Source organism: Triturus cristatus, chromosome 8, assembly GCF_964204655.1.
Source record: "Triturus cristatus chromosome 8, aTriCri1.1, whole genome shotgun sequence".
In the NCBI taxonomy this organism is placed as follows: domain Eukaryota; kingdom Metazoa; phylum Chordata; class Amphibia; order Caudata; family Salamandridae; genus Triturus; species Triturus cristatus.
This window is the reverse complement of record NC_140591.1, coordinates 1,544,955,402-1,544,972,350: the sequence shown is the minus strand read 5'-3', so window position 1 is coordinate 1,544,972,350 and position 16,949 is coordinate 1,544,955,402. Positions and strand designations below refer to the sequence as shown.

The window sequence follows — 16,949 nt, the reverse complement described above, 5'->3', positions numbered from 1 at the left end:
GATGGATTATATCCAGATGGAACGATGTCGAGGATTCAAATATGTTCTCGTAGTTGTCTGTGCTCTTTCCCGTTGGACAGAAGCCTACCCGGTTTCAGATTACACTGCCCCGACTACTGCCAAACAGTTAGTTCGAGAATTCTTCCCACGGTACGGTTTACCACGTGTTGTCTACTCAGATAACGGCCAGCCGTTCTCATCCGAACTAATGAAACACGTTTCCCTTTTGTTAGGCTACCAATGGAAATTCCACTGTGTCCGACATCCCGAGGCAGCAGGTCTCGTGGAACGTCATAATCAAACTCTGAAAATTAGATTGTCCAAAATATGTAGAGAAAAAAGGTGTCGATTGGATAGTAGCCTTACCAGTTGCGCTCTTTTACATGAGAATGGTAGCACATTCTCGAACAGGGCTATCCCCGTACGAGGTGATCTTCGGTAGACCACCAAATATGTGGGGGACGCCTATACCTCGCAAAATCACTGATGTTGACTGTAATATGCTGACAGATTACCTGGCTTCCTTGATGTCTGCACTACAATCTTGTCGTTCACAGGTAGCCGCAGCTTTTCCCGATAATACTGAGGTGAAGCCCCATGACGTGGTTCCTGGTGACCTGGTTCTGGTCCGGAATTTTGACCGGAAGACCCAACTGGAGCCTAGGTGGAAGTCACCGAAGCTAGTTCTACTAACTACAAGGACAGCCGTGAAGATCGAGGGACGCAAAGGGTGGTTGCACTCGAGTCATATCAAGAAATTTTATGGACTACCATCCAGTGTGAATACTCAACCTTGTATTCCCTCACAGACAGACTCAAAGCTCCCCTTGGTTGAGCAGTCAAAACCAGAACTTTACAAACTAAAATTGAGGTCTAGCAAGTCAGACAATTTGATTGTTTAAGTCCTCTCCAAGGTGAATCGGTTGAATTTGTCTCTGACATGTATCCTCTAGACCGGAATAGAGAAAGAAATCAACAGATACAGCTTAAAAAGCATGCGTATTGTAAATCACTTCGTAGTCACTGCACAGTAACACTATTAATTTTGTTTTTTCTAAGTCTTCTGATCATTATTTTCAGCATACTATTGCATATGTATTACCCTATTCTTAAGCGTGCTTACAATGTAACTACAGAACATTCTTTTAGCGAATTACCTCTGCATGAGTTGTCCTACAGATTTGCGCTGCGCAACAACACATTCATTAGTATGTTACATCATTCCCATCAGACCAGCAATGCCACAAATTGTTGGATATGTGGCCGACTCCCTCCCTATCAGAACTATAAGGGAGTTTTGCCCCTCTTTCCCTATCCGTTCACACACAATGGCTCCTGTGGAGCATGGTTTAGTTTGATTAATTCCCTAGATTCAAATTCCGCAGTTTATCAAGACAACTGGGTATGGGGAAACCTGAACCTAGTTTTGCTTAAAGTCTGCTACCCTAACAAGGAGGGACTTCCCAAAAGAACAGGAACTGATCTAGAAAATGAAGTATATGGATTAGGTAATTTTACACTTAACCTCATGATCCTGAACGTTGAATCTGAAGCTACACCAATCTTGCCCGCCATGTCAGTATTCCCAGTAAAAGGGGAATTATGTGTAAGAAAGAATGGTTCCATACACATGGGCCATAGTAAATGCACCACTGTAATAAAATTCAGTGATCAAGGCAAGTCTACATTTAGAGCTTCCCATCATTCCTACTTCATATGTGGCCAGACCGCATATATATGTCTACCTTTAGATTGGGATGGTACCTGTTACATAGCATTCCTTCTGCCACCTGTTTTCCTAGCTCCTCCTGATTATCACAGAAATACCCATTTAGTACACAATAGACAACAGAGAGATCTCCCAATTGTCGATTACACTGAAACAGCATGGGAAAAATACACAGATTTCAATAAAGGGTTCTTTCCCTATATAGGTACAGTCACTAATAGTAAGCTGATACGTAGATTAACCAGAACCCTTGAAGCAGTAGTGAACGAGACTATTTCCGCCTTAGGCAATTTAACAGAAGAGCAGTCTGCTATGCGGATTGTTGTGCTTCAAAATCGTCTTGTCCCTGACGTCATCCTGGCCGATAGGGGCGGAGCTTGTAGGGTCATCGGATCAAGTTGCTGCATTTTCATACCAGAAAATTCGCCGTCAGTATATAAAGCCATAACCCGCCTTCATAAGATTATAAGCCAGATACACCAGAGTCCAGGCACCTGGACTTGGTCCGGTTGGTTCTGGGGCGTGTTGTCAGCCTGGGGATGGAGAATCCTATCCTTCCTAGGTATTGGCTTTCTCATACTATTCAGTTGTTGCTTATGTCTACAATGTGGGCCAGCGATTTGTGGTCTGTGTGCCACATCGTGTATCCCACATCCAAGTTTTCGTTCAAGATCCCGGAAGAAGAAAGAAGAACAAATGATGCTATATGAACAGATCGATGGATTGATGAAGATCGATATCTCCTGAGGGTCCGTAGGGGACAAGGAGGGAATGAGGAAATATGAATTTTGTGATCAGTTATGTCCCCTATCGTAGACCCCAACGGCTCCATGTGCATGCTATACGTACATGTATGTTCCCTCCAGTTCCAGTTTTAAAGACGCAAATATATGTGCGTCCACCGTCAACATGTCCTCTTTCAGATCCGCCATGAATGGGTCAGATATTTCATTCCTAAGTATGAAAGGCCACCGACTTTATGTGGTTCACTTTCCACATTTTACAGATTCAGGCGAGTAGGCCCAGAATCCTGTCTTCAAGCCTTTTCCTGCCTTCTGCCTCTGAAAGCTCCAGTCTGAGCCTGCATCTGTATCCATGAACTTTGTCCTACTCCCTGCGCGGCTAACGGTGCCTGATCCAGCATATTGCCTTCCAAAAACTGTATTTCACCTTCAAGATTATCTACTCCGCTCCTCATCCGATGCATTCCTGTCTAGTAGTTTAGGTAAACATTCCTCCAGCTACCGTGCAAAGGGCCAGGCCTCGCTGTCCACATGCAAGTAATTCATGGCCCCGTTACCATGGACTATTCCTACCCCCTCGCATCTCATGTAGACACTTAGACGCTTGTACACGCACTAACAGTCAGTATAGAATAGATTCTATCCTAGAGACCTTTCCTTTTGGATAACACAGTTCTTTAAACATAGGATATTAGATATGATTTGGGATTAGGTTGACATGACCCCCAGACTTCTGTCTCCACATGTAGAGCTAAATGTCAAGTCCCCTTCACCCTCTAGTTGCACGTCAATCACACGTCATGCGGCTGCGCGCGCATCTCTCCAAATATTTCTGCTGACATTGCAGGATTCTTTTATAGATCCACCCACTTGTGACATCATGTATAATGACGTTTATTAAATTACGCCCATATGACCGCCTCTATTAGTTACGTATACACAGTTTATCTGTATTATCAGCTGTTACGCCTCTTGCATCTGTTTCACTGTAATGCATTTTCTATAAAACTGCTTATCTGTCAATAATGTATGCCCTTCCTTCCTGAACTTTCGTGGTGATGGAATAGAAAGCCTACAATTCGAATTGCATTTCTTTGTATAGGAATAAAGCCTTTTAAAACCTCTAATACCACGGATTCTGCCTCTTATATTTACTGAGTTATTCTTACTAGACTTTACCGCATAAAAAATAGTACCGGTAATGAAATATTTACCACAAGTCAACTCCAGCTCTGTCTTGTCACTTGCGCTTTTACTCTTGGTATCATCAAGGGAGGAAGAAACTCAATGAAAATCCCCAAACAAGTCCTGCAGAAATGCATCCGTGGTCATCACCATAAGATCCGGCCTACAACTAAAGAAGTCCTTTCAGTTGTTCGTTCAGCCTGGATGCAAACAAATCCACCCTGCATGGACCGCACATCCTATTCAGCGAGTGAAACAGTGGGTGTTGCCGCCAGTCGCGGTTGTCTGTCACATACCTGGAGTCCCAATCTGCTATGACATTCTGGTACCCTGGAATGTGTTCTTTCGTCACTGAAATGTGATGTTGAAGTCAGAAGTACCAAAACTCCTTTGCCCTATCCGCCGAATTTGTTGATGTGTCCGACTGCTGAGATCTTATCTATCCTTAGGAGGATGCAATTACTCACTCTGAGATGATACAGTTCTGACGGCAAATGAACCCACCAACAGCTTCAAACAATTTCTGTTGCAGTTCAGTTCCCCTGAACCGCAACAGGCTGTGTAGTCCCATCTGTTGGCATCACAGTCTATTATTAACTCCATCTGGCAGTCCAAGATGGCTCTACCATTCGAGGCCTTCTTGTGCTCCAGCCGCCATGTAGATCCATAGCAGCCTGAATCGACAGTCACTTGATCTGAATCAGACAAATTGCTGTGAAAATTCTGCATCTTCAATCTCTGAAGATCCCTGTAGTGCAAGGGCCCATGGAAAATCGCCTAGATCGGTGCAGCCAAAAAACCCAGCATCCAAGCCAACGTTCTCAATGATAAATTCTGATTGATTCTGATGTAAGTTACATCTTAATTCTCTGTATCTTCTGAAGTGGGAGCTGCAACTGAGTTTTCACATAATCTACTTGAAACCTCAAAAACTCTTTTTGGGGAAGAAGTCAGGATTGATTTCGTGACATTGACCACAAAGCCTAATTCCTGCAACAATCGAATTTCCTAGGATAAATGCTGCCTTATTGTGCACTGCTTCTGGGCCAGAATTGTCACATTGTCCAGATAGACTATTGCCTTCACTCTCCCGATGCTGAGAGACTTTACCGCTATTTTCATCAGCTTTGGGAAGCACCACATGGCTGAACGGTAAGACCTGGAACTCCTACCATTGATTTCTCCCTTACAAAATGAAAGAAGTGTCTGTGTGGTGCAAAAATCAGGATGGTGAAGTATGCATCTTTCAAATCCACCCAAACCATTGTGCTGTTTGAGGAGGTCTCTTTCTTCCATCTTGAAATGTCTATATCAAATTGAACTATCGGACTCTCACAGGTTTAATATCAACCTTCAACCTCCCTTTTTCCTTAAAAGGACGACATTGCTGATGAACGTCCTGGGATGAGGGTAGGCGTGACATATTGCCACTTTGGCCAATGAACCCAGAATTTCTGAATATATAGCACTCTGCTTTGGAATGGAAAAATATGACTGTGTAATTAACACTTGCTGCACTCGAGGGCCGTAAACCTTCAGCAGTCTCCAACACTAAATAAAGCATCCTGACTATTGTGTACACGTGCTGTCTTTTGTAATTTCTAAGAATTAAAGTATTCCCCTTGCTTACGGGATACGTAAGCTAAAACATATAGCACAAGTCTGTTTAGTCATTAGCCTATACCTCAAGATATTAAATCCTGAGGTAATGTAGGTATTTATGTTAACTTAAAGCTACCCCAAATAGATTACAGCTACTAATGTCTATCTAGATGCAGTCTTTCGGCAGAAGAGTCCTGGGTGCAAAGGCACATAAACATATGCAACCGCTTTGCATGCAAGTTCTATTTATACGACTCTTCTTTCCTGACACACTTCAAACCCACACGTTCTAAACCAGACGTAAACATTTCTTTTTCTGGGTATTTTTCATGTTGGTTATCTTAAGGGTAAGACTTATGTGGTTTGCTCAAACGCTACCAAGCCAATAGATTGAAACATTAATGATTTATAAAGTCAAACATTCAATATAGAAAGAGGTAGTACTTATCATATGTAGTCACTGGATGGTAAAAGATGTAAATACGCTCATGACTAATGTCAAATTCACAAAATCTTGAAATTGGAATCCCAAACCGAAACTGATCTTTCCTTTAGAAAATCTAGGATAATTGTAAATCATGTGTCTGAAAAGATGTTGGCTTTGAACCATTGATGAGCTCAATATTATGCCAGCCATTTAGTCTCCACGCCACCCATCCAGTCAATGTTGTAGCTGGGAGAAGTTTTACTGTATGTATTAACCGCAAAAATATTTAAAAGGGTTAAAATTTAAAAAACTTATTCCAGTGTATCAAAAATCAACTCCATTGATTATGCAATCTATCGCTCAATGGTAAAACAAAATGTGTATTTGCTCATGACTAGTATCAAATGCACAAACATTGAAATAATACTCCAAACCCTGACCGATCCACTAGGAAAGTTCACACTGTATTAACCTGTATGTTGTGGGGTATAAGTGCTTGAACCCTTTTATAGGCTCCATATCATACCATGTTTTCAAGATAAGCTTTATTCGGTTGGGACATACAACCATAAAAGCACAATGTATAGCACGTAACAAACTAAAATACCATGGTACAGATCCACATACAATATTAAAACACATACAGTTATCATTTTACAGTATCCGACAGACTATGGTTATCTTCTCTTAAAATAAATAGTAAACACAAAATAGCATTGCATATTTACATTAGGGGGAACCATCGGGACTTTTCAATGTCCGGTATATAGTACGCAAGTTAAAGCAGAACTCCAGATGTAAATAATGGACTCATAGCAGCGTAACCTAGTATTAAAAGCAATAGCGAAGGATCAACTCGCAAAAGCTTAAGAAGTGCAAGGTGCGTAGCAACATGATACAGAAAAAGGAAAAAAAGTGCAAATGCTAAAGTGCAAAGTGCAGGAGCAATAGGACTGTCCCTAACTTAATAAAGGATAAAGGTTCACGTTAGAACAGCATACTCTTTCTTATTTTAATTGCACTTAAAATAAATGTAGCAGTATAAAATGTATTTACTCAGAGCCACCAATTAAGTCACTGTGGTAGCCCGAAGAAAATTCCCTGTGTTTAATTAACATAGAAGATATTTATGAAAATAAAAGTTCAAAGAACTTTTTCTACTGAACCTAGATTCCACTCTATTGGAGAATAAGGGATCCACAAAAAGTGACAATAAATCAGTTTACACCTCTCACTAATAATGAAATAGTACATATTAAAGGAAATCATTAATAAGGTCAGACTGGAATCATCAACATCTGGCATTGTAGATCAAAACAGTTGCAAATAAGTAATTTGGTTAATGTATATTGATTCAAATAAATAATGTCTCTAAAGTTGCAAAAAGATATAGCGAAACAGACGTGCTAAATACATACAGAAATGTCAATGGAACTCCAAACAACTCGCTACATATGTTAAGCTTTTTGTTCAAGTATACATATTGATTACAGAAAATCTCTATAGGAAGAATCGTGACTTGGTTTTATATTCTAATAAAAAATTATAACAATAAAATAAGCCATGATAAAATTTATAACATGAGTAGCATGCTTAGGTTTCAGATTTATTCGAACAATGTTATTCTATCTAGATTAAGATCCAGTTCCACAGTTTTAAGTTTATTAATCCATTATTTTTCCTCGCTCTTATTCTTAAGTCCACATTTACGATTCTCTCTAATATGTTCAATACCAGTTATTTTAATCTTTTACACATCCTTCTTTGAATGTATAGCCTTAACAAAAACAGCCATTGGATATTTGGTACCATGGTTTTTCAGTGCCCTCATATGTTCTTTCCATCTCTTCTTTAGTTTCTTGGTTGTGGATCCTATATTCACACAGATTCGTATAATCACACTTTGTGCAATTACAATTGATAAATGACTAGATGCATTTCATTTTCATTTCCTGAAGCTTTATTCGGTACATTCAAGAAACAATGACCATAAAAGCACACAAGCAAAATGCTATACAAAAAGAAACACATAAAAGATTTAAAAATCATGCTTTTCCTAAGCTGAATAGACTTACATAAAAACGTGGCAATAAAAAAACATTTGTCCGGAGAATTCAGTTCATAAATCAATTTCATAGCATCCTCCACATTAGAAATAGCATATTTTTTAAAAATTGGTTTTAAATAAGCATTCCTCAAGTTCAAGAAAAGAGTGCAAATTAGCATAAAGTGCAGGGTGCTCTGTTTCGAGTGACCATCACATCGGCACGGTCCAACTGGCTGTTTCTTTAGTTGTGGAAAAGCCACCAACCCTTGGGACATCCCTAGTCTGAGTCTAGTCAGAACAAACCTATGAGCTGGTTTAGTTACCAGGCTCAAATACAGTTGGAAGCCATCACTATACATATATTTATTGTACAGAATAACTGAGGTGAGGCGTCCACTTAAAACTGCACGTTTTTGGGCTCGATACATCATGAAAATATTTTTCATATCTAACTTTGAAAAATTGCCAGCAGAACCAGGATCTGCCGCTATATCGAGTCCAAATATAGTATCAAAACTATCCATAATATACTTGAGCCATGGTATTTTCAAAAAATAGTCCAGTTTAAGACAGTCCTCAATTACGGACTGATTAAAAACTCTCTCCCCCTTAGTCCAGATTGCACGCCATACCATTAGTGGCCTTAACAAAATCAGGTCACTTAAGTGGGCAACCCCAACTTCTCTATGGATTAAATCAGTGGAGGCTGAGGTGGGGACACAAAGCAATTTTTTTTCTTCCCTTTGCAAGGAGTCAACATTAGTATGGCCCCACAACCCAGCCCCATATAATGCGATGGAAACACTTCTGGCATTATATATTTGGATCATATCACTGATTCTTCTGTCGCCGATCTTAGTGGCAAATTTAAAAATACCGTAGGCACTTTTCTTCATTTTGGACCTAACATTCATTAAATCATGGGACCAACTACCATCTTGAGAAAAGATAACACCCAAATAACAGAATTTATCCACATCCTGAACTTTCACCCCATCGATAAAAAAGGCATGATTTTTTTTACCTCTAGTACCACAAACCATAGTGTGAGTTTTACTCTTATTAATGACTAGCCTCCTTTTACTGATAAAGTCTGAAAACTGGTCCATTAGTCGCTGCAGACCTATCGGGGTCCGGGACAGGAGCACAGCATCGTCCGCGTAAAGCAGAACTGGGACGCCTGTTCCACCAATCTGGGGAGCATCTGTTTTAACTGTTTTCAAGACCGAATCGACCGCATTAATAAATAAAGTAAACAGAAAAGGGGCTAGGACACAGCCCTGTCTTATCCCACGTTTTACGTCAAAATTTGGGGTACACTCCCCTCATACACCGAAACGCATACATGTTTGCATTCTATCATATAATCTTGCTAAGAAAAAAATGATAGCCTCTGGTGCGCCAAGTTCCAACAGGACTGGCTATAAGATGGAATGGTCCACTAGGTCAAATGCACTGCTTAGATCGGCAAAGCAAAGATATAATGTGCCTGGCTTGGCCCTAGTATACTTTCCGATAATTAAATCCAAGTTCAGGCATTGATCTAGTGTTCCACGTCCCTTTCTAAACCCATATTGCGAGCTTGCCAGAATCTCATTTGCTTCCGCCCACTCTTCCAGCCTAAATAACAATACTCTGCTCATAATTTTTACTGAGGAGTCGAGCAGACTGATCGGACGATAATTACTAGCTACCGCCTTGTCCCCTTTCTTATAAATAGGGACAATGATCGAATCTCCACATGTAGGTGGAATCAGGGTTGTTACGGCAGCATTCAGTACCAGGGTAAGTATGGGTCCCCACATCAGTGGTACTGTCTTATATACATCGATGGGTACACCATCTGGGCCCTGCGCCTTCCCCCCCCCTTACTAGACTTAATACTGTTCTCAACTTCTGACAGAGTAATGTCTAGAGGGACTATGGGCCAAATTCTTGGTTCAACATCAATAGGGCCTGTTCCTTGAAATATGGCCGTAAAATGAGAAATCCAGGCCTCACTACCAACATTAGATACAAGGTGTGGTACTTTATCGTCCCCGAGAAAAGGAGAATTAACCGTGGACCAGAACAGGCAGTTATCTGAAGTTTCAGCCGCCTGCGATAGGTTATCCCACGCTTCTTGTTGTAAATCCTTCTTCCTTCTAAACAATGCCAATTTATATTCAGATCTTAAGTAGGCAACCAAGGTTTTATCCCTAGGCCTAACTCCTAGGGCCTGTTTCAGTCGGGTTGAGATAGAGGTACATGTATGATCGAACCAACCCTTTCCATGATGGGACTTAGCCGTCCTACTAGTGGTGAAGACACCCTCAATAGTTTTATTAATTTTGATAAAGTTATTCATGATAACAGTAGATGTACTATCCAGATTCAGAATGCCTTCAATTTCAACCAAGGATTTAGATACGATCATACCCATGACAGCTGCCGATTTATCCCTCTTCCATCTTAACCGTGTTCCATTTCGCCTATGCGACTCAATGTTACACAGGCTTTTTGTCACCTGTTGTCTCCTACACTTCCATATCTCAGTAACCATTACGATGCGATTATGATCACTAAGGGCCTCATGTAGGTAGCCTAATACCGGTCGGTAACGGACGGTTTTCGGTAAATATATACCGTTACCGACCGGTATTTAGGCTTTTGCTATGTAGGGGGACAATTTCATGATTCGGTAATTTACCGAATCGGTAAAATTACCGAATCGGTAATTTTACCGATTCGGTAAATACCGAATCATGAAATGAGATGTAGGGGGAGTGTGTGGGTGTTGTGTGGATTCGTTATTTACCACCAACTAATAGTTGGTGGTATATGACGAATAGGTGTGAAAAAGTATTTTTGTGCGCTTTGCAGTGTGCAATGTGGCAGACATACATGCCCTTAGGGCATGTATGTGTGCCACATGTGCACACATGCAGGAATCCGGGGTGCAACAGGGTGTCAATGTGACACCCTGCCACCCATGATGATGCCTCCCCCATTACCGAATCGGTATTTACCGATTCGGTAATGGCAACTGGCTTCCCATTCATTCCTATGGGCCTCCAGGCCCATAGGAATGAATAGGAAGCCAGTTGCCATTACCGAATCGGTAAATACCGATTCTAAAATACCGACACTTACCGATTCGGTATTTTTCTACCTACATTACATTTACCGATTCATAAATACCGAATCGGTAAAATTCGGTATTTAAGAATCGGTAAATGTAATTTACCTACATATGGCCCTAAGTGTAGGATCCTGTATTACTGATGTCTGAAAATTGGGCACAATAAATGATGACACCATAACATGATCAATGAGGGAATTAAGGTTCCTTCCCGTATAAGTGGGAATAGCTTGGCCATCTGCATCCTTACCAGGTTGCAGTAACTCTAAATCATAAGTTGCCATGAGATTGTTAATTGCGTCACCATATGTATTATGGGGAAAATGTGATATATAATTATCACTATATTCTAGCACTCCACAAGCCCTAGAAAGTGACAAAGGGCAAATGGTAAGATTAAAATCACCTAACCAGATGAAGTTAAAAGAACATTTAGCTTCGGTAACAAGCTTCATGAGTGCCTTTTCTAGTTCTCCAATAACTAGATGTCGGGTATTATTAAAAATGTTATTGTAAAAATTTATTAACACCACCTCGTGGCCGTCCTTTTCTCTAACCCACAGAATTTGTGAGTGTGTTCCTACAGTTATATGTTTAACAACTGTAAGTGATAAATCCACGGACAACAGAAAAAGCAAGCCGCCCTTAGCTCTACCATGTCTCGATTCTATGGCTTCCAAGCTGTAACAGGCGAAGCCATCAATACTAGGTTTACTGGTACACCACGTTTCCTGCAAACAGAGGATATCGTACGACCCAACCAGGTCCACCCAACCCTGATTGTTTTCCTTTGAAGCCCATCCTGCTATATTCCAACTCACCATGGTTGTCCCCTTCTTAATACAACTTTCAGAGATACAGGTCTGGTTATCGTATACCATATCTACAATCCGATCCGGCCTGTCTTCGGCTGGACCTGCGTCGGTATAGCCGGCCCAGGTGTCAGTCGAATTGGCTGCATCCCTCTCATCATCGGGCACATACTTCGGCCAGATGCTGATTAGATAATTCGTGGCCCCATTTGTAGCAGGCGTGGTATCAATGTTACCCCGTCGTGGTATCATGTTAAACATAGCCCCATGTACATTCGCATTAAACCCACCAACCTTTGGCTGTCAATCATTCAGGTCCAAAGAGCTAAAAGCTTGAAATCTATTATATGTTGGAACCTCAAAGGTTGGGAAAGAAATGGGGGGAAAAGAGGTCTACCTCTATTGATAGCTTGAGGTGCATTATTCAAGTGGTTATAAAAATAACCCAGTGGGTGTACATGCACTTTGTCTTCATCAGGGGTTAAAGAGGCAGCTCTAAGTAAAACGGTAGCAACATGTTGTGGATATCTAAAATTCACAATAACACAATCACCCCTATAGGTTTTCCTTGAGTTGCCAATCCAATTTACTCTTCTAGTGCTTAGTATTTGATCAGAGTAATTCAGAGGAAACCCGCATTGTCTGTGTAACAAAGAAATAGTTTTATTTTTTAAAGAATTATCATTTTCATGATATGGCGTAGACAGGCTGGGGACTAAAGGTGGAATATTAGTGAGAACCACCACATAGGGTGCACAGTCAGGGGGGAGATTTATATAACTACCCTTAAAAACTGGCACCTCTTTTTTACTGGCTTGTATCGTTGTTGCCTTCCTACTATTGTCAGCTGATACATGGACTGCTGTTACCTTTCTCCTCTGAATCACCGGCAACGGGGCTGCCGCTACCTTTTTATGCTGATCTGCCAGGGGGATAGGAGTAACTACCTTGCCCACTATGCCTTCTTGGTACCCTAACCCAACATTACTAGCTGAAACAACTCTTTCATTTGGCCTAGGACATACAGTATTACCGGAATGAACAGACAAAAGATTACCCAACCTAGAGACTTCAGCTGTCATTAAGTCTAGTTTATCCACCAGAGGTTTTACGAGTGTTACAAACTTGGCCTCAATAATACTGACCAAAATATCAAGTTGCTCAGAGTTCAAGTTGGCAGCACAGTCCTCCGTTAGGGTCCCCATATCACGGACAATGTTCTTAGATGTAGGAACAGTTTTTTTCTTGATATTAGGCCCCCCGTACTTGAGCTGCACTTACCTGCATGCCCTAACTTCTCTCTTCGCCTTAATAGACCGCTCGGGGGTATTAATCGAAACATTCGGTGTTAGTTCGACAAACTGTTCCAGGGTCTCTATAATTACCTCCGGCGACTCCATAGTAGGGACCGGTGCACCCACCAACATGGCCCCAGGAACACTGGCAGCACCAGGAATCAATGCACCGTCATCCACAGAGGGAGAAGGAAGCAGCGCAGGTAAGGGTGAACTCCCGCGCCCCAAGGATTTCCTCCGATCATTATTTATTTGATTTACCACTTTAACAAGGTAGTTATCCAGTGTAGCCAACTGTTTCGCCATTATAAAACCAGTTGCAGGGAAACCGGCAATTCCACTTTCCAAGCAGTAATATCGTATCTTAAGGCAAATTTGGAAGCAAGGGCGTCAGGCTTTGGGCATTAGAGCACTAAATGTAGTTAATAACAAATGTCACAAAGCTTACAGTGGCTCAATCGACCGACACACAGGAGGTATGACCAACCCAGCCTCGGTCACCACCCCCGGACGGCCACAAACCATCCACCCTCTGCCAGGGCTATGTCCCGCGGGTCCAGTCCTGGTTTAAAGCACCTGGTGTGCTCTGATCTGCTCTCTGCTCTCCACTCCCTGCTGGGCGTCCTCCAATACCGCAGGGTGTTATGGATGGTGTAGTCTGGGTCTGGGTCTGTTCATCACACGGACCCTGCTGCGTGTGAAGCGGGAAACACGAGATGCAGCTGTACAGGGGGGTTAGCACGTTAGCCCCAGCCCGGTGTTAGTTCGACAAACTGTTCCAGGGTCTCTATAATTACCTCCGGCGACTCCATAGTAGGGACCGGTGCACCTACCAACACGGCCCCAGGAACACTGGCAGCACCAGGAATCAATGCACCGTCATCCACAGAGGGAGAAGGAAGCAGCGCAGGTAAGGGTGAACTCCCGCGCCCCAAGGATTTCCTCCGATCATTATTTATTTGATTTACCACTTTAACAAGGTAGTTATCCAGTGTAGCCAACTGTTTCGCCATTATAAAACCAATTGCAGGGAAACCGGCAATTCCACTTTCCAAGCAGTAATATCGTATCTTAAGGCAAATTTGGAAGCAAGGGCGTCCGGCTTTGGGCATTAGAGCACTAAATGTAGTTAATAACAAATGTCACAAAGCTTACAGTGGCTCAATCGACCGACACACAGGAGGTATGACCAACCCAGCCTCGGTCACCACCCCCGGACGGCCACAAACCATCCACCCTCTGCCAGGGCTATGTCCCGCGGGTCCAGTCCTGGTTTAAAGCACCTGGTGTGCTCTGATCTGCTCTCTGCTCTCCACTCCCTGCTGGGCGTCCTCCAATACCGCAGGGTGTTATGGATGGTGTAGTCTGGGTCTGGGTCTGTTCATCACACGGACCCTGCTGCGTGTGAAGCGGGAAACACGAGATGCAGCTGTACAGGGGGGTTAGCACGTTAGCCCCAGCCCGATCTTTTTAGGATCCTGCTGCTGATGCCCGTCTCAGAGGCAGCAACAAAGCTTTAGGACATAAACGAGAAGAAATGAGCTCCGGTCACATGGAGCCTCGTAGGTTCCTAAACAGATATGCCCCGATCGTTGGAGTCCCGCTTGGGGACTCAAGGGACTCAACAGGACAAAAAGCCCCCTTCGTCGGAACGCACTAGTGCCCAGAGCAAGCAAAGCAAAGCAATGCCGGCCCCCGTCTTTTGGAACCTCAACCGGCTCTGAACAAACAATACGGCCCCTACTCCCCCGGACTCTTCAGGCGGAGAAGGCTCCCGCCGGCGGGTTGATTTCCGCTCCGGGGGTTCCTGTGACAGGTAACTTGAGGTCTCCGGGCGGGTAAGAGGTTTCTCGGAGCCGATACTTCAGGGTTCTCAGACTGGCCTTCCTTCCTATGGCGCTCTCCTGCTCCCTCTCGGTCGCCTTTGGGAATGACTTCCACGCGTTCTGCTGCTCCGTGGGCAGTAATCAGTTCACCACCCTCAGAAGGCCGGCTCAATGACTAGATGCATATGTTTGGGTATGATTTTTATTTGCAAGCGTTTTAGCATTGTCTTTAACATTTTAAAACATCCCTATGGAGGCTCTGGTAGCCCCGTTGATTCATCTGTTAAGTTCTTACTGTTAGTATAAATCGTATAGTGTCACTAGGAATAAGAATACTCTTTAATATAGGGGCCCTCTTATAGTTTATCAAAAGTTGTTTTGAAACTCCGGATCTGAAAGTAAAATATTTCAATGTTTCATTAGGCTGTTGAATACTGTTTTATTACCATTGCTATATTTGGAATTAACACAATCTTGTCTTGTTGTACAGTTCCGGTGTTTAGTCTGTTCTTTATTAACTCTTCCCTCGGTATCATGTTGGCTTTCTCCACTATATTAAACTTATAAACGCTGGCCATAAATATTTCTATTGTAACTCTTTCCTCCTTATGATTTTCGGTGCATGTACTGCAATGTAGCCTTACAGCTAGAGTGGTCGACCTCGAAGCTGTGGAACCGGGTTCGAGCCTCGGCAATTACGCTCAACATCCTGGGATTCTGGGCAAATCACGTAATCTCCCCGTGCCTAACAAAAATGAATATGCCCATCTGTAACAAAACTGGTGCTCATGTAAAGCACTCTGATACCTGATATCTTTGGGTATAGTTCGCGCTATATTAGACTCTTAAAAAAAAAAAAAATGTAAGTTCCCCCCTTTCTATAGAAATTTCCTAAAGGATATATTATTTCTTTTGTTTTCAGGGGGATCAGATCTTGCATGTAACACAGGATTCACAGAAGTAGTCTTTCTAAACATTCTATAATATAATACTTTGTCAATGGTGTGGAAGTCCTATAGCCTGATGCCCAGGAAATATTGTTTTGTGTCAAGGACAACAACATTTCTGGTTTATTTTGTCCATGCGACAGTTGGCCCAACACCCCTCAGCACAAATCCTTTGACTGCCATTTTATAGTACCACATTATTGAGCACCTCGGAGAATTGTCTGCAGTTAAGGTAATCTTTGCGTTCATATGTAATGCTATTAGAACTTTTATTTATGGTTCATTAATTCAAAGCTTTTATTATTAGGGTGAGCACTCTAAGAACATGTTGTAGCTTGGACTGCACTGCTGACAGTGGTCCCAATATATAAATGTGTACACACGTTTGCACAGTTTAACAATATGAGGCTACGTATAATGCTTCCAGAATGCTCTCTGATTAGATGCAAATTTTTGCAGAAGCTTCAAAGCAAGATTGATGATTCTTTGCTTTCAAAATAAAATGTTCACAAAAAAATGCAAGTAGAAGAAAAAACGTTTTGCTAAATTACTGTGAAATTTTAGGTATCATTTCTTTGAAGCATCATTTAGTAAAATATGTTGATGTATGGTAGTATTGAAAAAACAAGCATTGGCAAAGACAATTAATCAGCCATTAGTGGTCAGCCTTTTGGTTTTGTCAATGCATGTCTTGTTTTGACACAGCTTTTGTAAAATTGTATTATTGCGGGAGCTGCTGGGCCCTCAGTATTGTAACAAACATTGGCAAGAAGCAAACATATTCTATGGTCTCAAGAAGCACACATTGCCATAGTAATTCCTCGCACTGAACAAAACTACTTTGTGTGCTGATATTCTCCCAATGTGAAAGAGCAGACTGTGATCATTCACAGTGAAGCCAGCTGATAGATGGATAGAGAGAGAGAGATAAAATTTTAATAAAAACAAAAGGTCTTGGTTAACACCAGACCTAATTAGAGACCTAATACTTAAGGATTGTTACAAAAGTACCCCCATGGTTTATGTCTTCGCATTAGTGAGATATTACATATTTCATGAATTCACAAGAATTTACAGAAGTAGACCACAAACAAAATCGTTCTCTTAGAAAATATTTGTGAACTGTATATTAGCATGAGTAAATATGCATGTCTAGATTTACTCATGTGAAAATCTATTAAGCGTTCACAAGTTCACTTTCCCTCCAACCCCTTT

At 41.9% G+C, this 16,949-nt stretch overlaps 1 protein-coding gene across 2 annotated transcripts in view; it reads left to right on the top strand.

The window, feature by feature from the left end:
* The window catches only part of LRIF1 (ligand dependent nuclear receptor interacting factor 1), a 152,437-nt gene that overhangs the window by 46,089 nt on the left and 89,399 nt on the right, over window positions 1-16,949 (top strand). Inside the window, exon 1 of one of the 2 annotated variants that reach the window (XM_085623439.1) lies at window positions 14,810-14,980. The exons of the other annotated variant lie outside the window; for it this stretch is intronic. Within the exon in view, the coding sequence (XP_085479565.1) occupies window positions 14,967-14,980 (14 nt within the window). The 5' untranslated portion in view covers window positions 14,810-14,966. Of the gene's footprint in view, window positions 1-14,809; window positions 14,981-16,949 lie in introns of those variants that run through there. 2 annotated transcript variants of the gene reach the window in all.